This window comes from Caloenas nicobarica, chromosome 22, assembly GCF_036013445.1.
Source record: "Caloenas nicobarica isolate bCalNic1 chromosome 22, bCalNic1.hap1, whole genome shotgun sequence".
NCBI classification, from domain to species: domain Eukaryota; kingdom Metazoa; phylum Chordata; class Aves; order Columbiformes; family Columbidae; genus Caloenas; species Caloenas nicobarica.
Genome location: NC_088266.1, coordinates 2747899 through 2771460, shown reverse-complemented (window position 1 = coordinate 2771460; position 23562 = coordinate 2747899). Strand labels below are relative to the sequence as shown.

The 23562-nt window shown below is 53.4% G+C and overlaps 1 protein-coding gene across 1 annotated transcript; it reads right to left on the bottom strand.

Annotated features, from left to right (window-relative positions):
• Positions 1-12: 12 nt before the first annotated feature.
• On the bottom strand, positions 13-22193 carry VWA5B1 (von Willebrand factor A domain containing 5B1). Its single transcript, XM_065650118.1, has 21 exons — positions 22055-22193; positions 21213-21374; positions 20610-20832; positions 19739-19881; positions 19241-19372; positions 18481-18605; positions 15757-15933; positions 13188-13298; positions 12908-13110; positions 10532-10646; positions 9102-9287; positions 8370-8565; positions 7265-7452; positions 4581-4803; positions 3762-4079; positions 2988-3125; positions 2462-2587; positions 1886-1960; positions 1424-1493; positions 959-1082; positions 13-750 (listed from the first exon to the last, which is right to left on the bottom strand). The coding sequence occupies exons 1-21, from the start codon at positions 22191-22193 to the stop codon at positions 13-15; spliced, it is 3912 nt and encodes a 1303-aa protein (XP_065506190.1).
• Between the last annotated feature and the right edge of the window lie 1369 nt (positions 22194-23562).

Genomic DNA, 23562 nt, shown 5'->3' with positions numbered 1-23562 from the left:
TCCTTGCCCTCCTTACACACTGCTGGGGTTGTAGCACAGCAGGTTGAATTCCAGGTTCTCATCCCAGTGCCGGAGCAGGACAAAGAGCTGCTGGGCTGCAGCTTTGATGGTGGCCAGGCTGTATCCCTGTGGGAAGTCCTGGTGGCTCAGCCACAGGTTGGCTTTGGCGGCCACCAGCTCCCACTCGATGAAGAAGGATGCCGAACTGTGCTCCAGCCAAGCCAAGGCCACCGCCGTGGCCCACAACATCCCCTCCGGCTCCATCTGCTGCTGCAGCTCAATGTCGAAAAGCAACGCTTGGACCTCAGAACCATCCGTCTCCGAGCCCCGGCCGCTGTCGCCTTGCCACTTGACCAAGGATGATGTGTTCTCCGGGGAGGAGAAGCGGCGGATGGTGATGGCCGGTGGGGAAAGTTCCTTCTCAGCTTTTAGGGCATTGGAGATGCTCTCCACCGCGCTGCCCGAGAAGTGGCGAAGGCGGCCGGTATCTTCTGCACCCTCCAGAGTGATGTCTCTGATGGTGGGACTCTTCCTGTGGCCATCGGGAACCAGGAGCTGCCGGCTGGAGCTGAGGGTTTTGTGCTCCCCGGTGGGGCTGGTCTTCTTGGAGCTGTAGGAGCTGGAGGGGCTGAGGGCCAGGCGGTGGCAGGCAAAGGGAGATGTCCACTTCAGCTTCTCCATGGGGATGTTGACAGCATCGCAGAAGGCCGAGTTGAGGAGAAAGGCACCACAGGCCAGCTGCAGAGACACCTGCAAGGAGCAGTGGGCACAGAGAGAGCTCTGAGATACCAACTGCTTCAGGAAAAAGGCGTGCATGATGGAACAGGTCTCAGTCTCTAAGCAGACCATTAGACATGGCCACTAGAGAGCAAGAGGCAGGATTTGGGGGATTCTCCTGCCCTCTGCTCCCCCACAGTGACCACACAACCCCAGCAGGACCCGGGAATGAGCTGCTCACCAGGGGAAGGTAGTCAGTGTTCTCATTGTCACCCTCGGAGCTGGCTTCGCTCGCTCTGCTCACAGATTTGCTCATGAACCCTTTGGCGGCTCGAGTCAGCAGCCTGGTTTTATTGAGGGTCAACCTGCAGGAGGACAAAAAGGCGGCCAGAACCTGTGTGTCCCTTCCTGATGCCCACCCTCCTCTCCAGAAACCATCATCAGTCCCCAGCCACCGGCATCACGCTTGATCCTGGCTCCAGCTGCTAACCCTGGGGTGTCGTAGAATCACAGAATCACAGAACCATTTTGGTTGGAAAAGACCCTCAAGATCATCGAGTCCAACCATTAACCCAACTCTGGCGGTAACCCATGTCCTTAAGAACCTCATCTAAGTTCTTCCTCTCCCGCTCATTTGTGTTTTTGTTGGACCCATGGAGGTGCAAGACAACTGCTAAGGGCAGAGGAAGGTCAAGCTGGCCCATACCTTGCAGCAAATAGGTTCTCGATGGACTTTTGGGCTTGTGCAGAGGGAGCAGACAGGCTCTGTAACAGCCCTGGGAAGAAACACAAGGCTGGGAGTAAAACAAAATGCTACAGGAGAACAAAAGGGAGCAGAGTCTTTGTGCTGGGACGTGGGGTATCTCGTTCTGCTGCTGAGTCTCTGGCAAAAACCTTCCTCCCCCCTGCCCCATTTTTCCTATGTGGATAATGAAATTCTCACACTTCTCAAAAATGAACCTTGGGGGGAAATGGATAGCAAAGGCCCCACCTGGCTCTGTCCTTTGCACCCCTGGCAGGAGTCAGGTCTTGTGTTCACAGGGCTAATTATAAGGTCATAAGGTTTTATAAAAAAACTGCAAAACTCAGTGGAAGTATTTGCTGAAGAGCCCAAATCACAGACTCAATGCACCTGCATCCTGGCAAACACCATCAGATTTTTCCCTACCTTCGGGGAGACCGCAGCGCTCCCCGCCGTGGGGTGATGGGGTGCTGGAGGGTGACAGGCTGCTCTCCTCGGCATCTGCAACGGAGGAACCATGTCAGCAACGCAACCCAGCCGAAATCGCCGTCATGTCACCGCGCCGGCTGCATCACGGTCATTTCCCCTCCCTGTGGCATTAACTGGTTAATGAGCCTGATCAGGGCGGTTTTAACTCAGCTGCAGATCTGACAACGCCAGACAAGGTCCAATCCCACTCATCTTCATTAGGGGAGGATTTGGTGACAACAAAGTGTCTTGCATCCCCTTGCCTCTAATTACAGCCAATTTCATCCCTCACATGATCTGTGTTATGGCTGCCAATTAACTTCCAAGTGTTGTCAGCAGCCACTGTCTGCGATTTGGGAGTTTCATGTGAAATTGCAGCTTCTTCCCCATTTAAGGAGGTGAACTCTGGTCAGATAAGTGTCTGGTGAGCATCATATTCAAAGAGGAAGGCAGAAGTAAAAAAAGAGCAGGGAATATGTCCCTTTTATAGACCAAACCACACAAGGAAGGAGACAAACCCCCAAGAAATCTTACTCATGCCATAAAATCCATTGTCTCCGTTCTGGCCGCAAGCTGACTGGGGACATCCCTGGGAAAAAGCACGATGTTTTCTGGTTCCCGAGCTCAGGCTCCTCTGGCTGCCTTGCTTGGATGCTGCCCCTTGGCACGAGAGAAGGGAATTGCCAGCGTTAGAGAGGGACGGGCACACACACGGTGGCAACAAACCCCACAGGCTGATGAGCTTTGTCATCTCTGGGCATCCAGACCTAACATAGAAGGGTTTGGGTTGAAGGGCCCTCCCCAGCTCCCCCAGTGCCCCCCCTGCCATGAGCAGGGACATCTGCACCAGCTCCGGTTGCTCAGAGCCCCGTCCAGCCTGGCCTGGGATGTCTCCAGGGATGGTTCATCCACCACCTCTCTGGCCAACCTGGGCCAGGCTCTCACCACCCTCAGGGCCAACAATTTCTTCCCCATATCTGGAGGAGTTTCCTCTGAGTGAGGGTTCTCATATAACACCCTCCCTCCCAAGAGGTTTCCCCCTCCACCAGCCCCATGTTACCCGTGTGGGGGTACTCGACGACAGTGGGCAGGTAGGTGTTGGCGCTCAGGTCGACTGGCACAAACGCCGTGTACTTGCTGATGACGTTGCAGGCCTTGCTGGTGTGGACAGCATTGACATGGTACCTCCGCCCAGATCCTGCCACGAGAGAGACACCGGGGTTACAGACCATGTGCTCTCTGGACCCAGCTCCATACTTGAGACGGTGACTCCAGCACTGCCCTGGGCAGCCTGTTCCAATGCCCCACAGCCCTTTGGGGAAGAAATTGTTCCCCAGATCCAACCTCAACCTCCCCTGGTGCAACTTGAGGCTGTTTCCTCTGGTCCTGGCGCTTGTTCCTGGGGAGCAGAGCCCGACCCCCCCTGGCTCCAAGCTCCTTTCAGGCAGGTCAGAGATCAGAAGGTCTCCCCTCAGCTCCTGTTCTCCAGCTGAACCCCCAGCTCCCTCAGCCGCTCCCATCACACTTGTGCTCCAGCCCCTCACCAGCTCCGTTCCCTTCTCTCAACTCGCTCCAGCACCCCAAGGGCTTTCTTGGCATGGGGGGCCCAGCACTGACCCCAGGATTCAAGGTGCAATGAGTTAACAGTGGTAATGTGCAGCAAGGCTGCAGAAGCAGGAGAAAGGTTCAAGGAAGGGGCCGTCATTTGGGAACTGGGTGAGAGATTCCCTAATATCCCACCACCACCTGCCCTTGTATTAACTTGGGAAGCTGCTGGAAAGCCACCCCGGGGCAGGGCAGGGAGCTCGCAGGCTGGCCGGGAGCTGCGTGTTACCGTGCTCTATTTCACACTCTTTCTCGGCAAGATGCTCAAAGTCCCGGATCACCGACTTGGCTGCCAGGTGGTGGAAGGTCTCGGTCCACAGGTCTGTGTCGCCCTCCGCCTGGTTCTCCCGCTCGCGGAAGAGAGGGCGGATATCAAAGGTGACTTCCCACTGCACAGGCTCGTTGCTCCTCAGCCCCTTCACCACCGCCTTGCAGAGAGTCCTGGGGGAGTGCGGGGAGCCCCGGGCAGAGCCCAAGTCCCAGTCCTGGGGCTCCCAGTCGGAGGAGGTCTCTGTTTCAAACGTGAAGGAAGGATGCTGGGCAGAGTCTGCAGAGAGGGGAGAGGCAGATAATCAATCAAATCTGTGGGAGCTGAATTCCTCAATGCCACCAAGAAAACACCTTCTCACTCTCTACAACTGCCTGAAAGGAGCTTGGAGCCAGGGGGGGTCGGGCTCCTGCTCCCCAGGAACAAGCGCCAGGACCAGAGGAAACGGCCTCAAGTTGCGCCAGGGGAGGTTGAGGTTGGATCTGGGGAACAATTTCTTCCCCAAAGGGCTGTGGGGCATTGGAACAGGCTGCCCAGGGCAGTGCTGGAGTCACCGTCCCTGGAGGGGTTGGACAGACGGACATGAGGTTCTCAGGACATGGGGCAGTGCCAGGGCTGGGGAACGGTTGGACTCGATGAGCTTGAGGGACTTTTCCAACCGAAATGATTCTATGATTCTGTGATTCTATGACTCTAATTTTCACAGAAGGCAACGCAACGCCACCAAAACCCCGGCACGGACAGGTGATGCTGGCCCTGCCTCCCTCTCTCCCCAGTTACCCAGTTCCCCGGGGCTCCGGCTATCCGATGAAGACCTCAGGCTTGCGCTGGCATTGAATGTTCCCAAGCCCCTTCCCGGATCCGCTTGTTGCAGCCCGTCCAGCACCGGCGAGGGCTCGGCGTCGTGGCAGAAGGACACACAGCTGCGGTGGAGCAGGGACGGCCGCCGGGCCCCCGTCCCGGAGATCCTTGTGGCAGAGATGAGTGAGGGGGCTGCGAAGGACTGAGAGAAGAGAAAATGTGAGGGATGGAACCAGCAAGGACCTGCCCTGTCCCTGCAGATCCCGTCTGCTCCCTGCCGCTCCCAGTGTGACATACTGGGTACTTGTGCTTGGCAATGTGTGCTTGCACCTTATTGCAGCCTTTCCGTACTTAAAGAGGGCTGATAAGAAAGATGGGGACAGACTTTTTAGCGTGGCCTGTAGCGATAGGACAAGGGGTGATGGTTTTAAATTAAAGGAGGGGAGATTCAGCTGGACATGAGGAAGAAATTGTTGGCCCTGAGGGTGGTGAGAGCCTGGCCCAGGTTGGCCAGAGAGGTGGTGGAGGAACCATCCCTGGAGACATCCCAGGCCAGGCTGGACGGGGCTCTGAGCAACCCGAGCTGGTGCAGATGTCCCTGCTCATGGCAGGGGGGGCACTGGGGGAGCTGGGGAGGTCCTTTCAACCCAAACTATTCTGTGATTCTCTGAAACACGCGGGTCCCTCTCTGCTCAGCCCCCTTTCCATCAGACCTGCGGGGTGTCCCCGAGGGACCCCGGCCCCAGGGGCTCCTTCCCCAGACAGGCAGAAGGTAAAATATGAGTTTCCTTCCTCCAGACATTTTAATGATTTCACTTGGGAACCAAAGGAAAGATGAGAGACAGAAAGATCAAGGAGCAGTTGCTTAGTAACGAAAGGAGAGAGGCACAGGGGATGAGAAGAAGGGAATTTTTATCTTTCTCTCTCTTTTTTTTTTTTTTCTTTAACAAGACTGTTTCTCCACTTTCAGGACACATGATTTCCTCCTCCAGCATCTCCAGTCCCACATCCCACATGGACATCCCTCTCCCAAGGTCTGGCTGTTTCTGTCCCTGTCCTCGGGGCTGTGGGAAGGTCTCTCTAAAACCAACAGCCTCTCTGTCTTCCCAGCACAACACCAGCAATGGACAGAGGCGGCAAAAAGCAGTGGGTTGCAGTGACAGATGGAAAGATGCTTTTTCGGGTGGCAGGCAAGAACGTGGCCTCCATCACCACTAAATTTTTGATGCTTTATGAAACCGCCACACAAATGGGAGGCAGGCAGCTCCAGGAGCTACTCACCAAGCCGGGACTGAGACATTTAAAAGCAGACCGGTCACAGAAGCCTTTGCCAGACCCTTTCCATTCAAAATCTGCTCCTTCTCCTGCCCAAGCCCTCCTCCCAGCCAGAAGAACGTGGCCAGGAATGGAGCCGAGGATTTCAGCTGCCCATCGCACACGCTGACCTTTCCTTCCCAGCACGGAGACGAGCCGAGGGCTCACGTTCACACCCCTGAAAATGTCAAGCCCCGGCAGCCGGTCTGGGAGCTGGGAGAGCCGCCGGGAGCCCTCCAAGCAGGAGGGATGGCAAAACCAGGCTGCAATTAATTAAGAGCAGGATGAATACTGTTAACTGTTTACTGCCCTCCAGAAGGGAGTTGTTTCCGTCTCTGTCTCTGCACTGAGTGTCCCGTGGGCAGGAGGATGCTCTGGGGACATTCGTGATGCTGTCTAGGTCACAGGGAGCCCTAAAATCCACCACTGGTTGCCCTTTGTCAGGTGATGCTGTTCACCCTCAGCACTGCATCCGGAGGGAGCAGAGGTCTCATACCTCCCTGTGAAACACTGGCCCTTCGTCCCCTTCAGTCCCCTCACCTCACCTCACCTCACCCCCAGCCCCCCATCACCCAGCGCATCTCTAACCCGCAGAGGAAGAGAAATGAAAACTCCCAACATCCCCTACTCAGAGTTTCCATGGGAACCAAAGTGCTGATGGTCCTCCCAGCCCTGCAGATGCTGATTACAGAGCAGAGCATCCTGGCAATGCCAAGGATGGGAGAAAACCATCCCTATCCTTTCACAGCTGAAAAATCTTCCCAAATTTCACCTGCTACATGCTGCAGGAAAAGGACATCACACCATTCAGGAGGACACAGAATCACAGAACAGTTTGGGTTGGAAAAGACCTCCCCAGCTCCCTCAGAGCCCCCCCTGCCACGAGCAGGGACATCTGCACCAGCTCAGGTTGCTCAGAGCCCCGTCCAGCCTGGCCTGGGATGTCTCCAGGGATGGTTCCTCCACCACCTCTCTGGCCAACCTGGGCCAGGCTCTCACCACCCTCAGGGCCAACAATTTCTTCTCTTTTAGTTTAAAACCATCACCCCTTGTCCTATCGCAACAGGCCCTGCTAAAATGTCTGTCCCCATCTTTCTTCTCGACCCCTTTTAAGTATGGAAAGGCCACAATAATGTCTCCCCAGAGCCTTTTCTTCTCCAGGCTGAACACCTCAGCTCTCTCAGCGTGTCCCACAGCAGAGCTGTCCCAGCCCTCAGATGATGTGACATGCTGCAGCACAAAGCACGGGCACGTATATTTCTATATGAGGACTAGCGTGAGCCAGGCTCTTTCCCTTGTGCATCTGAGATTTTCCTGATGCAGGCGAAGCCTCTCCGGGCATCACGTACCTGGAAATCCACCTGCCAGGGCTCGGGGCTGACCTGCTGCAGGTCCTGACGGTGGGTTTTCCGAAGGGGGTTTTTCACCAGGGCGCTGCTGGGATCACTGGCCGTGGGCACCTTCTTGCAAGGCTCGTGGTCAGCAATTTGGGGGGTGCTGTACGCCCGTCTCCTGGAGGAAACCTTGACGTCCATGCCTGTATGTTGGGAGAGAGGATCAGCTCCACTCTGGAGTGGGACCAGCAGCATCCAGCCTTGGCCCTGCGTGGTTTTAAGCAAAGCACCTAAACCACAAAAGTAAATAAGAGCCTACACTCAAAACTCCAGGGAAAGTTGGGAGAGCAGATTGGGGAGGTTTTGTCTGAGCGGTTCTCAGACTGCATTTCCCCAAACCTCCCTGGAGAAGACAAAGCGTTTACTAATGAAATTTCATTAGCGCAGACATTCTCCTGTCAGAGCAAGAGTAAAATTTCATTTTAGGCATGACTTCTCATTGCTTTTGACAAGGCTGGGGGGATGTGCGGCACAGTTCCTCTCTGAAGATAAGGGAAGAACATCCCACAAGGAACAGAGATTTCCCTGTTGCGTGGAAATGCAACCTGTTCTGGGGTGCAACCAGCTCTGGGGTGCAAGCCGTTCTGGGGTGCAACCAGCTGCTTTACACCACGTGTTGCTGACACAGCTGAACTGCGATGGAGATGGGTGACACCCTGGGGACAGGGCTTTGGTTCCATTTTCCCCCTTCTCCTGATCTCGAGCTGCAACTTCAGGACTTGCAGGGAAGCAACAGCTTTGCAGGTGCAAGGACAGTCTACCCATTTGCTTGGGAAGCTTGTAAATAATTCTGTGGCCAAAGCTAGAGCTGTTTTGAAAATCTCCAGGGAAGCCAGTTCTCCAGGGCTTTCCTTGATTTCCTGACAGGTTAGGATAAAACATCCAAACCAAATAGACTCGCTCAGGCCTCAGGAGATCTGTCATCCCTCCTGCAAACCCCTCCGCCTCTTTGCATAGATACAGCCAAAGCAATTTATTTGTCCGACAAGCAAATCGGCACAGAAGTTTGATTTAAAAGACAGGGGCATCACACCCACGCTTGTACAGAGGAAAATCTGACCGGTGTCCATGTCGGATTCTCCCCCGGGATCTCTGCCCACCACCAGCTGATCGGGGCCGCGCTCGGTGGGGCAGCAGCTCTCCGAGTCTCTGGAGTGGTTCCAGCTCTCCACGCCTGCTCCTTCCTCCTGGGAGTGAAAGAAAACGGAGCTGCCCGACTCCTGGGAGTGCATCATGCTGTAACGTCGCCTCTTGTCCTGGGGGGAAGCAGAGAGAGGGAAGAGGTCCTGCCATCGTGTCGGTCAGTTGGCTCCCAGCCGAGAGGAGCCACTGCTTGTGCACCAGAGCCCTTGAACTCATATTTCTCCCCAATGTCTCACCCGCCATCTCACTTGAGGGCAGAGCAAAAAAGCAAGAGACGTCTCCTGACCACGCACAAAGAGCTGAGATGCACACTTGTGATGATACAGACAAGGGGTGATGGTTTTAAATTAAAGGAGGGAGATTCAGGCTGGACATGAGGAAGAAATTGTTGGCCCTGAGGGTGGTGAGAGCCTGGCCCAGGTTGGCCAGAGAGGTGGTGGCTGAACCATCCCTGGAGACATCCCAGGCCAGGCTGGACGGGGCTCTGAGCAACCTGAGCTGGTGCAGATGTCACTGCTCATGGCAGGGGGGGCACTGGGGGAGCTGGGAAGGTCCCTCCAACCCAAACTGTTCTGTAATTCTTGTGCACATGGACACCAACACCCCCAGCTCCCGGGACAGCCCCAGCAACCAGCGCAGGGGGACTCACCGATCGGGGGTTGGAGATGTACGGGGAGGTGTCACAGACGATGCTGTAGCCGACCAGGCGGTCACCAGGGAAGAGGCAACAGGTGCTGATGGGAGAAACCAAGACCTCGGTGCTCTCAGGAAAGACCCACTCCACGGACACGTCGCTCAGAACTGGAGCCATCGCCTTTTTCAGCGACTTGATCATCTGAGGCAGAGAGCAGAGGGGTGCGGTTGTACCAAAGGCAGCAGAGCACATCTGGAGCAAGTTGAGAGAAGGGAACGGAGCTGGGGAAGGGGCTGGAGCACAAGTGTGATGGGAGCGGCTGAGGGAGCTGGGGGTTCAGCTGGAGAACAGGAGCTGAGGGGAGACCTTCTGATCTCTGACCTGCCTGAAAGGAGCTTGGAGCCAGGGGAGAACAGGTCCTCGCTGGCATAAGCCACTGCTGGGGCTCAACAATGCTCTTACCAATAACACATGGAGAAAACCAATATCCGTGAATATCTCATGGATGAACCTACCAGGGAGCCACCTAAAGAGCTTCCGTGTGCACCAGGGGAAGCAAACACCTCATTTTGAGGCAGAACAGCTCCAACGTTCTCTATTGTTCACTGCTTTCTCACAGGCTCAGGAAGACGCACCGGGCTGTGTTTTATAAGGCCATTAACTGATGCCTCAGACTGTCGCACAGCCCGCAAAGCTCTTTATTAATAGCTCTATAAAAAAACAAAAGAAAACAAAACGACACCTCTCTTCACTGTCTTTGCTTTTAATTTACATCAGAAATGTTGATGCTGTTCTTTCTCACAGAAGTGTTTGTGTGCTCCAGGTTCCTGCAGAGGGGCTGGACTTCTGAACTCCTGCTTTGGAGATCAAGAACGTAGAGGCCAGCTTTTTGGAGATATTTAGGAGCTAAAGACTCAATTGTCCCTGGGTTTAGTCATCCGGTGGATGACGGACCAGGCTCCGCGCTTTCACCGCGGGACAGAGCCATTCGTACGGCATGTTTGAGGCACATCGGTTCACTCAGTCTTCACACGGAGAGTGGAAATGAGGAGGCTGCCCCCCCTTTTGCTTTAAAGTTAATAAGCAAAGCTGTCACTGTGGATTCCTCCCTGCTCCAACCACCGGTACTTCTCGCCTGAGCAAAGCCAGGGCTGAGCTTGACTTCAGAATTAATTGGCTGCTTTGATGCCGGTTCCTCTGCCCTCGCCGGTGTCAGAGGCAGCTGCTGCCTTTGAAGGCAAAGCCGCCGTTATCGTGGCGATCACTTCTATCCGTCTCCGCACAGACGGTGAACACACCCCTCCGCACCCTCCAACAGCCAGGGATGAAGATGCTCCTTCATCCCCTCCCGCTGCCGAGGGGGAGGTGGCAAAGCAGCACCAGGACAAGGAGTAAAACCCCTCACTGAACCGGAGCATCCTCAGAGCCTCAGAAGTTGGTCCTACCTTGGGTTGCAGCCTCTCGCCGTCTGCCAGGAATTCGGCGATGCCCCTGGACAGGGCAGCCACCCCCCCCACCAGCCTCCTGCAGGCGTTCGGCCCGATGCCGAAGCTGTAGCACCTGCAAAAGGACAGGGAGGGTCAGAATCGGGGCGGGGGCAAAGCCATCCCAAGTACCAGCCCCACGCAGCTCACCCACTCCCAGCAGGCAGAAGACCCCACCTTATTTTTATATTTATAATTTTTATATTTTTAATTTATTTTTAAATATTTTTATTTATATTTTCTGTATATTTATTTATATTTTCCTTTATAGTTTTATATTTTAATTTATTTTTGTATTGTAAATATTTTTTAATTTATTTTTTTGTCTATATTTTTTATATTATCCCACTGCTGTGCAGTTGCCCAGCATGTCCGGAGGAAAAAAATAAACGAGCTCCTCTTCTAGGTGGCTGACAGGAGGGTCAGAAACCAGCAAACCCTCCTTTCAGCAAACCCCAAACCCCTTCGCTGCAGAGCAGCCTCCAGCCACGATGCTCGGGGGCTCCCCAGCGGGACCCAAAGCCCCTGTGTGTCCCCTGCAAGGACAAACAAGCTGCATTGCTGCCAGCTCAGCTCTTTTCCCTGCTGAGCGCCTGTGGTCAATAGCACTAAAGACCCAGTAATTATCTCTGCTCACAATTAAAATAAATGTTTTCTCAAGGAAGGAGGAATCAGCCAGGCGAGGATGCTCCCCTGATGACGAGGAAAATGAGTCAGGATTTGGGTTGGGCTGAAGGATGGGGTGGGGGTGGGATGGGATGGGGTTGAGCCCCCCACGCCAAGAAAGGCCTTGAGGTGCTGGAGCGAGTTGAGAGAAGGGAACGGAGCTGGTGAGGGGCTGGAGCACAAGGGTGATGGGAGCGGCTGAGGGAGCTGGGGGTTCAGCTGGAGAACAGGAGCTGAGGGGAGACCTTCTGATCTCTGACCTGCCTGAAAGGAGCTTGGAGCCAGGGGGGTCGGGCTCTGCTCCCCAGGAACAAGCGCCAGGAGCAGAGGAAACGGCCTCAAGTTGCGCCAGGGGAGGTTGAGGTTGGATCTGGGGAACAATTTCTTCCCCAAAGGGCTGTGGGGCATTGGAACAGGCTGCCCAGGGCAGTGCTGGAGTCACCGTCCCTGGAGGGGTTGGACAGACGGACATGAGGTTCTCAGGACATGGGGCAGTGCCAGGGGTGGGGAACGGTTGGACTCGATGGTCTCGAGGGGCTTTTCCAGCCAAAACGATTCTGTGATTCCATGGATGGGATGTGGCATTCAGCCAGGGCAGTTGAGAGCTGAGGGTGAAACCAGCAGCAAACAGCATCTGCATGAGGGGCTTTTCTCTTCGAGGTTTTTAATCCTCAGCTGGCTGCAAATCTGAGTTCAGCCTCACACCCTCCTAAATAAAGCTTTTATCTTCTTTTGAGACGAGGGCACACACACCAAGACCATGCCCTAACTGACTGCATTTAGCTTAGCCCACCCCTGTGCCTCTACCAGAGCAAGGAATGGGTTGCCCTAAACAGTTAAACCTCCATATGGTGAAAAAAAAAGGACAGAGCAGCTTCCCTGATAAGCCTTGAAGTCTGAAGGATGTGAGAAGAACAAGGTTTTCTTATATTTTTCTTCTGTTTCATGCCCCTTAAAGAGGCAGAGGAGAAGGCAGAGCAGCCTGCCATCAGGGCTGCGGAGCCAGGCTGGGAGCTGGATGCACAAATTAGCTGCTTTTTATATTGCTCTCTTTCAGCATATTCAATTCTGCGCAGCCCCATCCTGGAAGCAGCTGGGGCCAGACCCAGATGTGCTTTAAAAAAAATTTAAAAAATAAAAGCCAAGGAAGATTGTTCATGTGTCAATCTCTCCTAGCAGGAAGCATCAGCCGAAAGCCTGTGAAGCTGTCAGCCCAATTATCCTGCTTTTGATTGTTTAAAAAGCATCTGAACTTCTGGGATCTGTTCCAAACCCTTTGAGGTTCTCCCATGGTCCATACCAGCAATCTCTCTCCTGGAGGAACGTCTGTGAGATGGAGCTGTGCTGGAGAAAAAGTGTGTCCCCTATTGTGCCAGGCTTTCGTGATAGGACAAGGGGTGATGGTTTTAAACTAAAGGAGGGGAGATTCAGGCTGGACATGAGGAAGGAATTGTTGGCCCTGAGGGTGGTGAGAGCCTGGCCCAGGTTGGCCAGAGAGGTGGTGGCTGAACCATCCCTGGAGACATCCCAGGCCAGGCTGGACGGGGCTCTGAGCAACCTGAGCTGGTGCAGATGTCCCTGCTCAGGGCAGGGGGGGCACTGGGGGAGCTGGGAAGGTCCCTTCAACCCAAACAAGTCCGTGATTCCATGAATCTATGCTGCCCTCCGTACCTGGTGGAGCAGGAATGGTTCCGCAGCAGCTCCAGGACCTTCCCCGTGTTGCTGATGGCTCCGTCTGTCAGCAGAAAGAGCAGCCGGGGGTGGCCCCTGTGGATGGGCTGTTGAATGACCCACTTCAAAGGCGATAAGATGTTGGTGCCACCCATATCAGCCTGGATATTCTTGATGCTCTCGCAGGCGATGGCCAAGCTCTCCTGCCCAAAGGAGAATCATCAGGCGGGGCTCCAGCCCCCTCCCAGCACCAGGGACATGTGTCTCCCCCATCACCCACCTCGCAGTAAGTCTGACTGACATGAAAAAGGGTCTTGAAGGTGGATCCAAACCCAACGATGTTGAAGAGACACGCTGGCATCAGGCTCTTGAGAATGACCAACAGGGCCTCCTGGGGGGGTCAGAAGCAAACGGACATCAGGCACAGCGGGTCTCTGCCTGCTTGCCCCAGTTTCACCAGTAAAAGCTTTGCCCACAGCCATCACACCTTATTCCCCCCTGCATTCAATAATAAAACAACCACTTCCTTCACGTGCACTGCACCGAGAAAGCCCTGCATATTAGTCTGCTCTTCCCAAAGTCCCTTAATGATATTTGGGTCCTAAAGCCGCGAGGAAAACGGGGAGCCTTCAAAAAAAAAAAAAAAAAGAAAGAAAAAAGAAAAGAAAAAAGAAAAAAAAGAGCTGGACAAATTTTTCTGTTTGTTTTTAGCTGATTAAATTTGTGCTCGCAATACAGTGCTGCAGCACGGAGCTGGTGGGTGAGAAGCAGAGTGTGAAATTGAGAAGTGCGACACGCAATGCATCTCAATGTCCAAACCCGCAGAAAAATAAACAAACAGCTCCAAGTTACACAAAAGGAAGCGCCTCCCCCATCCCCAATTCTCTTATATCCATAGCTGGCATCAATTAAAATAACTGGGAGAGACAGTTTGAAGCTCTTTTCTTTAGCAGAGGTGGTTATCTAACTTGCCTATTCCTGTTTTTTACATAAGAGAAGAGCAATTTGAATTGTCTCAGGCATACGTGATGGCTGTGGACAACTCCAGGATGGAGCTCGTGTTGGCAGCAACGGGTAAGAGCCACACAAGGAGCTCCCGAGCTTGCAGGGGCAGCGGGAGCAATTAGCGTGGAGGCCAATTAAAAGCAAAAAGTGCTGGCAGCATTCAGGAGCAGGTCGGTGCTTTCTATTTATGTGCTGACGAAGGCAAACTCCTGCCAGGCTGCCTGGGGCAGCAAAAACCCTCCAGCCAGCCCCGAGAGAGGAGCTGCCAAGGTCAAACCAGCAAGAGCAGCATCTTCACTTTGTCACACGTGGTGGCCAAGAGTCACCGCAGGGGGTGGGTGAGAGATGGGTGGGAGGTCAGCCTGGTTCCTGACCCCCATAAGAATCAGCAAAACGCTGCAAATCAGCAAAATACTGTACGAGGACAGGGCTGCCCTTTCGCAGGCTCCAGAGCACTTTAAACCAAGCTGTTCTCTCAAACCGGCGAGAGTATATTTAGACTGCTGGCTTCCCAGATGGCTCTTCCAAATCTCAATCCTGACATCCCCTCTTGGAACTAATTACAAGTAAAAAAAAATAATAATTTCAAAATATTTCTCTTAAAGCATTTCCCAAAGTGGGCAACCGATGCCTACTTTCTGTTTCAGCAAGCAGAAAGATTTATTGCTTCTTGTGGTAAATATTGATCTCCATCCCATTGCACTCAGTATCTATACGGCAGCTCAATAAGGAGAGATGTTTGCCTCCAGAGAAGTCAATTCCCAGTTATTAGCCTCGCTTTGCCAGTGAGACGGGCAAGGAGATGGACCAGGAGATGCTCCCTGGGTGGTTAGTCCTGCAGAAGGGGGTGCAGCCATACCCAGGGGAGCATTTGGGTCCAAATCTGGGTGGCACTTGTGTTAGGAAAGGGTGTGAGCAGGACACCAGGGGACACAGCTGCTCGGTGGATCTCTCGGACATCCAAATGCAACCAAACCCCTGCGATGAACCTGCCTCTGCGGTTCCCTCGCTGTCCTCAGCAAAGATGCACAGGGCAGCACATGGATGCAATATTAAGTTATTGGGGTTTACCCGGCCCCAAAAATCAAGACATAAACTTTCCAAAAAAGCTTTTGACAGAGACTGCAGCTTATCACTGAGACCTGCCAGCTGGACACCAACCTAGCCTCCAAAGTGCGTTAGGCAGGGATACCGATAATTAACCAGTTACCGGAGTGATTTCTCCTTTTCTGGACAGGGTGGTCCCCAGTGGGCTCCAGGCAGGAGCCTCTCCAGCCCCTCTGGGCAGCAGCACAAAGCCAAGCCCAGCTCTCATGGGTCTTACCTGACCAGGGAACCTCACACCCACAAAATATCAGGACAAGACCTTTCTACAGCCCATTTTTTATCCAGAGGTCTCAGCACACCTCTCATAAGCTCCCGCAGGCATTCGTTTGTGTCTGAAAAAGGGAGGGATCATGTTCAAACAATTTCTCCAGGTGCACAGAGCTGCCCATCGGCAAAATATCACCTCATGCATGGTCAGCACGTGGCCCTGAAGTGTCCCATGGAGCTCCCGGAGATGGGGAGAATTGGACAAGAGATACAGGAGATGAGCAAAGGAGGGGGAAAGAAAACATCTTTGCATTTGATGCGCTGATAGAAAGAGGAAAAGGAACAGCACGGGGGAGAGTCAGCTTCACCGCAGGTACCTAACAAGCCACACGGTTGAGATGACTAAAGCTACAGCCTATAATTACCCCCCATCCCCTCCTAATGAACACTCATCAGCGCTCAACAGCCACCGCTTCTCTCTAACACTCATCCCTAGCTGGCACGCAGGCGCTTCCCCGCCTGCGCGGTACCTTAACGCGGGTGATGTTCACCCCGCTCATGCTCCTGCTGCGGTCCACGAGGAAGATAAACTCCCGCTGGGCTTTCCGGAGGTCGGGCTGGACCGTCCTCAAGTCAGGGCAGAAGTTGAGCATAACGACGGGGTGGTGGGGGATGTCCTTGTTCAGCCGCTTCCTGATGATTTCCATCTGCAAGAAAGGAGAGAGCTCAAGAGATTCCCCCAAAACATGGTTAATTAGCAGAGTTTAATACCCCAGAGAGGCACGCCAGAGGTTTTGTCCGTGGTTGCTCAGTAATGAAGTGACAGATACAGCCCTCAGCGTGCTGTATTCACCACTTCGATTCATTCCTCTCGCCTCCGGTTTGCTGGTGTTTTTTCTGCCCGTTTCTTTTATCATTTTTCTTTGTACAGATAAAAACGCTTTGCGAAGCCGAACCAGCCGCTGAGGACACAGTTCGATACAAACCCGCATGATATACGTCTCTGTACTGCACACAACTCTGATGCTTTCTGTGTTTGCCTCGCTCTAGTTCAAGTATCAATCTTTGTTAAAAATGTGATAAAATTAAACTGGAAAAAAACTCTCTTGTAATGGGTGTATAATCTGCTGCTATGGGTGTATAAATCAGTCCCTAGTTCAGGGTCTCAGCCCATTGCTGCTCTTCAGGGAGCCCCAGGACACCCCATCAGCACAGCCCAGGGTCTGCAGTGCTGAAACATTTGCCACAATAAGCAGCTCGGTCCTCAGGGGCTTTATTTGCCTTTTTTCCCCCTTTTTCAAAAGCTGCTGGTTTCACCAGGAGTAAACCAGACCCCAAATAACCGGGTTTATTTTCTCCAGCCATAAGTCATATCCCTAGATCTAGCGAACAACCTTTATTTTCCATAAATCACTAAATTCAAGAGTACCTGTGGATTGACACATACACATGAGCTTCGCTTTCGGCTGAGTGCTGCTTCTCTGACCCCTGTGAAATGACGGTTCCAATCACAGGGACAGGCACCTCGCTGTCACCCCAGCTCTCGCGCATCCTCCTGCATTTCCCTCTCATGCTTTGCAGTATAAATTAAAATTTATCAGTCCCTGGGAACTGGAAAGGCTTTTTCCATCCCATTTCCCTCCAGGCATGCGACATTATTTTGTTTGACATCTTTCCCAGCACGGAGGTTTATCACATTTCAGATTAGAGGGATGTCTCTCTGTCCAAGGACTGAATTGCGGCTCTGGACCCACCGCAGGGTTCCCTGGGATGCCCTCAGGGACCCAAGACACAAAATCCCAGCATGATCAGGATGAGCCCATAGTCTGGATTTCCCCTCAGAGTAAATTTTACAGGCAAAGGCTTTAATCAACAGCCCCAGAGCTGCTGCTGCAAGTCAGCCAGCAAAGCCAACATCTCGCCAGCACCATCTCTCCTCCTCCCCTCCGTTCCCCATCACCCCTTATCCAATTACAGTAAACTAATCAGATCTCGTTGACCGAGAGCTGATTCCAGCACGCATTCGTCCCCAGCACCCTGCTAGCTGCCAGGCATCCAAGGCTTTTGCATAACAAACCGAGGGAGGAGAATTAATTATCATTTACTGCTGAAATTTCTGGGCTAATTTAATTTAAGCTGAGAGGTGCCCAGCGTTCACCCTCCAAGCAGCAGCAATTCAAGCCCATTATCCCCTCCAGATATTCAGGGTGTTTCCTCTGCTTCTTCACTTCTCCACGCAGTTGCTTTCCTGAGGCAAAAAAGGTGGATTTCCTGCAGGGAAATGGCTCCGGAATGATACCCCCCCTTAGATAATTTGACGTGCTAAAGACACAGAAATAAGAAGAGAGCCATCTGAGCTGGAGCGTGGGAGTCTCCTTTCGTTCCACCTGCCGAACGCAATTAGAGGAGACGCTCGTTGCGCAAGCAAGCGCAGTCCCCATCCCTGCGTCGCGCTGCGAGAGAAAGCGAAGGGCGAAAAGGAACTTTAAAAGGGTTGATGTGAAAGGAGAAATCACGGCAGTGTGGGGAGGCAGCTCCGCAGTGGGTTTGGGGTGTTTGACAGGGGGAACTGAGCATCCCTGGTCGCAAACGAGAAGACGGGTGCGTGTAAAACAGGGAGGTGATACATAAAGCCCGAGGCTGCGGTCACACAAGTGTTGTAGGTGAGATGCCCACCCTGGAAATTCGGAGAGCTCTGTCTCCCTGGATCCCAGACACCCTGATGTGGCAGCTCAGAAGCATTTGCTGTCACTCATCGCTTCAGAATTGCCAAAAAGACGAAGCACAAATCCCAGAGCAGATTTTTTTTTTCTATTTGCTGATCAGCAGAACAAAGAGAAGTTTCTCCTACCTTGTCTTCAGCTCAGCTCATTATTCCAAGCAAAATCACTTCTTTCTCTCTGACAGCTATCCAGAAACGGTAAACATTTACTGAGCAATTAAAAGAATATTTTATTCTATGTCACTGCAATAATTATAATACCCACAATGTACGTATCTAATTGTGCTATGCTAGACTAGAACTAATTATACACACAAAAACCAACTCAGAGCTTCTTCCACACTCAGTTTACGAGAAGCACTGCAGAATTTTCCCCTCTTCCTCCACACAAGCACCTCTCCGAGGGAGGATGCTGCAGAACTCACTGGGCCAGTGTAATATTTGGTACTGCAAGCAAGCAAGGAATTATTTACTTGCACATCTCCAGTTCCAAGGGAAGCCTCAGCTAATGCCTGCAGCTTTTGCTTCTCACCTTTTTCTCAGCGCTGGGGTCCTTCTTAGTGCCTTTAATGAAATCATTCTTCCCCTTTAGGTGTCGTTCGTACTCTGCAGGTGTCATATCACCTTCTTCCATTAAGACATGAGGCATGTGTGGTTCTGGAAATACAGAGAATCGGGTGAAGAACAGCCTGAGCTGAACTTTAGGTTTATGAGAGATGCAGGAACCTTCATTTGTGAAACAAAGAGCAATACCTCTGAGCTTGGGCAGCACGGGCAACCTTGAGAGGTGCTGGGATTATCATAGAATCATGGAATAGTTTAGGTTGAAGGATATTCCAAGCCCATCCAGTCCCGCCCCCACCTCATCTACATAGAATCACAGACTTGTTTGGGTTGAAGGCCCTTCCCAGCTCCCCCAGTGCCCCCCCTGCCATGAGCAGGGACATCTGCACCAGCTCAGGTTGCTCAGAGCCCCGTCCAGCCTGGCCTGGGATGTCTCCAGGGATGGTTCATCCACCACCTCTCTGGCCAACCTGGGCCAGGCTCCCACCACCCTCAGGGCCAACAATTTCTTCCTCATGCCCAGCCTGAATCTCCCCTCCTTTAGTTTAAAACCATCACCCCTTGTCCTGTTGCAATGAGCCCTGCTAAAATGTCTGTCCCCATCTTTCTGACAGGCCCCTTTTATCTCCTAGGAAGCCTGACACCTGATATATTCACAAAACCAGAGCTAATCCAGCTGGATCCCAGGAAGGGGCAAGGGCAGCAGAGAGGACGCAGAGCCCACCTACCGCTTGGATGGATCAGGATCTCCACGGGTCTGTCGAAGGTGTGCTTATCAGCCAACGTGATGACAATGCTCTTGGCGGAGCGAGCGGAGGGGTCGGCGTCTGCTCGGATCTCGTGCGTGGGGCTCTCGACGCCTGCCCGGGGAAACCAAGGTATAGTTAGGGACGGGGAAGACCAGGGAGAATCATAGAATCACGGAATCATTTTGGTTGGAAGAGACCCTTAAGATCACCGAGTCCAACCATAACCTAAATCTAGCACTAAACCATGTCCCTAAGAACCGCAAGGTTCTTAAAAGAGACAGCAAGATGGCAGAGGTCAGGAACCAAGAAGACTATGTGCTGCTTCTGCTGTATCAACACCCCATGTCAACATCAGCACTGGTAAATCCACCCCAGCACAGTTAACTTGCCAAAACAGACTCCACACGGGGGACAAGAGAAGGAGGAAGAATGTGGCCGTTGCCTTGAGGTGGTGACAGCCCAGCCTGGTGCTCCTACCTGCCAGCAAGCACGGTCCTCGGATCTCCAGGTGGAAGCTGAACTCGTACTCGAAGGGGTTGGTGGCCTCGTTCTCCAGCAGCTGAGCCAGGCACAACCTGCTCCCTCGCTCCGGGCTCCCCGATCTGCAGAAGCGCTTGTCCCTGCAGGTGACACAAACCCCAGTCAACACTGTGGACCTTATACCCCCTGCAGGAACTGCAGATTTGCTGGGGGTACAGCCTGCAGCAGATCTCCAGCCTCCCACAGCAATTTCAGGCTTTCGAGGTTGTCCTGCCCCTCTGCTCTGCCCTGGTGAGGCCCCATCTGCAGTACTGGGTCCGGTTCTGGGCTCCCCAGTTTAAGAAAGACAAGGAATTACTGGAGGGAGTGCAGCAGAGGGACACAAAGATGCTGAGGGGTCTGGAGCATCTTTCTGATGAGGAGGGACTGAGAGAGTTGGGGCTGTTCAGCCTGGAGAAGAGAAGCTGAGAGGGATCTTATTTATGTTATAAATATCTCCAGGGTGGGTGTCAGAGGATGGAGCAGACCCTGTTCAGTGGTGCCCAACGCCAGGGTGAGGGGCAACGGGCACAGACTGAAACACAGGAGGTTCTGTCTGAACACGAGGAGAAACTTTTTTTTTTGGAGGGTGCCAGAGCCTGGACCAGGCTGCCCAGAGAGGCTGTGGAGTCTCTTTCTCTGGAGATATTCAAACCTGCCTGGATGCAATCCTGTGCAACCTGCTCTGGGTGAACCAGGGGGATGGACTGGATGATGTCCAGGGGTTCCTTCCAACCCCAACCATCCCGTGATTCTGTGATTCTGCTCCCCCAGTCCTGCATTCCCCCAGCTCCATCCCAGCCAGACCCTGTCCCGTGGTTTTTCGTACGTTTGGAGCTGGTGGCTGGAAAGGCTGCTGGCATTCTCCAGGCTGGGCTGGGGGACTTTGGGGACACACACAGCTGGCAGAAGGACCCTCACGGCCCCGCTGGGCAGTGTCTGCAGCTCAGAGGAGGTGCTGATGAAGATGGAGACGCTTTCCAGGGGAGGAATCGTGCCCAGGTTAGCTACAAAAACAATCCTCTCCAAGTCCTCATCCATCATGATCCTTCCTGTACAGAGAGAGGACCACACCAGGGAGATGCAGGTTCATAACCATGGACAATGCTCTGTCCTGGGCATCCCGTGACCACCTCAGCCATGGACCAAATGACCAACCCAGCCCTTCCTGCACACATCAGCACTTCTCTAAAGACCCCCAGCCCCCTGCACCACTCCTTCGCTTGTCCAGAAGAAACAGCATTTTCCAAAACAGACTTAACTACCACTTTTGGCAGAACCTGAAAGGACACGAGCACCACAACCCAAGGCTCAGACTTTCACAAGGAGCCCCCTCCATGCCATGGCATATGTCACCCCCTGCCACCTCCTGCCACCCCCCCATCCCTCTTCCCCTGGTTTTCATCCCCAAAAATGCCCCTGACCCCCTCACCGCTTCCATCGCGAGCTCTTCCATCGGGGAGGCCGCAGCCGTCAAAATACGTCTCATCTATCTTGGCTTTGTCTTTGATCTGCACTGTCACGGCACGTCGCGACACGGCCGCCTCGAACCCCACCACGGCGGTGCACTCATCCAAGGGGTACACAAAGAGTCCTGCCAGCAGAAGGGTTTTTACCAAAAATGAGCACTTGTCCAGACCCACCAGCCAGGACCACAGCGGGACAGATCCCTCTTGGCTCTTCCCTGCATGCTCCTGGGATTTTTCACGCTTAAAAAATTGTAGTCTTGGACTGTGAAGGGTACAATTGAGGACACGATGCCCTTGGCTGCTCTTCCCACAAGCATCTAAAGGGGCCAATAAGAAAGATGGGGACAGATTTTAGCAGGGCCTGTTGCGATAGAACAAAGGGTGATGGTTTTAAAATAAAGGAGGGGATATTCAGGCCGGACATGAGGAAGAAATTGTTGGCCCTGAGGGTAGTGAGAGCCTGGCCCAGGTTGGCCAGAGAGGTGGTGGCTGAACCATCCCTGGAGACATCCCAGGCCAGGCTGGACGGGGCTCTGAGCAACCTGAGCTGGTGCAGATGTCCCTGCTCATGGCAGGGGGGGCACTGGGGGAGCTGGGGAGGGCCCTTCAACCCAAACAAGTCTGTGATTCTATGTAGATGAGGTTCTTAGGGACATGGTGTATAGGTGGAGTTGGCAGTGTTGGGTTAGTAGTTGAATTCAGTGAAGGTCTTTTCCAACCAAAACTTGTATGATTCTACGATATCCCTGGCACTAAAGCTCCCATAGTAGCTCTGGCATTTGGAACTTCACTGCTTGGAACTTGCCTTCAACAGCCTGGGTTTCTGGGTTGCGGTAGGTGAGGGACGCTGTCATCCCAAAGGCATAGCCGCTGACGCACGACGTCACCTCCGACGCGGTGAGTGGGAGCGGGGAGCGGGTTGTCCGGTTAATCAGCCCTGGCATCTTCCTGGGAGCCTGTCGGTGACGGGGGGGTCACCTGCAGAGAGCTGGGGAGAGGTGCAAGGGTGAGAATGAATGAGGAGACCCCAAAATGCTTGTGTGTCCCTGCCAATTCATTTTGGCTCCTGCAGCCCTGAAGACAGAGCGGTGACCAACCCAGGATGGGAGGAGACCTGGGCTTGGTGGCTCCACTGGTGGAAATGGGGATGGAGAGCAGACCCTGGTGGGAAGATACAAGGCAAACACTTGCCCCAGATCCCCTCCAGCACTTGGGAGGGGGCTCAGATTAAAGCTGCCTGGCTGGGACAGGCAGCCCCAGAGGTCCATGTTGCCGTGGTGGATCCCACATCCCATCAGCTCCCACACCCACCAACTGCTTGAACCTGGGCAGAATGGGTTAATGGCGTTTTTTTGGCTCTCCTGCATCTCATTGTCCTCCAAATCGACAACTTTCTCCAGGATAAGACTATGACCCTGAGAGTTTTCCTTGCTGCATTTCGGGGTGGTGGCATGGCTCTGCCTTGCATCTCCAGATCCCTTCCCCAAAGGCTGACTCATCCCTCCCTTCCCTTCACCGAGACATTCAGATGCAAAAAGCGGCTACTTCTGCCAATTACATTGCAACTCTTTCCCCCCGAGCAGGTTTTCTTCTGTTCCAGCTCATCTCCCGCCAGACCTGGGCTTTCAAAGGAGACCTTTCAGGTGGTTCTGGGGCCACATCCAGCTCCCCTGGGGCAGCAGGAGAAGTTGCTAGGCAGCAGTTCTCCCTGCCTGGCTCTGTAATGCTTTATGCAGTGATTTACAAGGCCCAGGAGGAGCCAGCAGCAGTGAAATATATCAGTTTCTCATTCCCTAGCTGTCCTACCCTATTAAAACCACCTTTATATGCAAATGCCATGGAAGATGCGAACGGCAGACATCAAGGCCATGAGCTCGCTGGGCGTACGGGCAGGAAAACGGGGCTAAGGAAGGAAAAAGAGAGAACAAGGGAGAGCAGCCAGGGCACCTGAGCAAATGAAACAGCGAAGGAGAAGATGGAGGGCTGTAACTCAAGGCACACTCTCGATTCCCAGCCAACGACCTGATTTAATCCTCTCCTTCCCCTGCAAAGGATGCTCGTGCCAGGAGCTGCCCAGGGGTATCGGGGGATGCTCAGGAGGTGCAGGAGCATTTCCAGCTCAGCTGCTCTGGCACGGGATGCCCGGAGCCATGCTAACGGGGCTTGTAAAGTCAGCAGCTGGCAAGAGTTCACCTGCTCCGGGGAGAGATAATGAAGGTTGTCTCGCTGCGGAAACATGGCAGAGGCCGTCAAGATATCGGGAAGTGATTAAATGCTAGGCGGGGGAAGAAGGAGGGGGAGATTATTTTGACT

Excerpts from the sequence above, each read along its gene's own strand:
- VWA5B1 (XM_065650118.1), bottom strand. The coding sequence starts at position 22,193 with ATGCCAGGGCTGATTAACCGGACAACCCGCTCCCCGCTCCCACTCACC. Across the intron at positions 15,934-18,480 it reads ACCCCAGCGCTGAGAAAAAG|ATGGAAATCATCAGGAAGCG; the intron begins GTGAGAAGCAAA and ends CCTTTCTTGCAG. Across the intron at positions 9,288-10,531 it reads GCGAGAGGCTGCAACCCAAG|ATGATCAAGTCGCTGAAAAA; the intron begins GTAGGACCAACT and ends TCTCTGCCTCAG.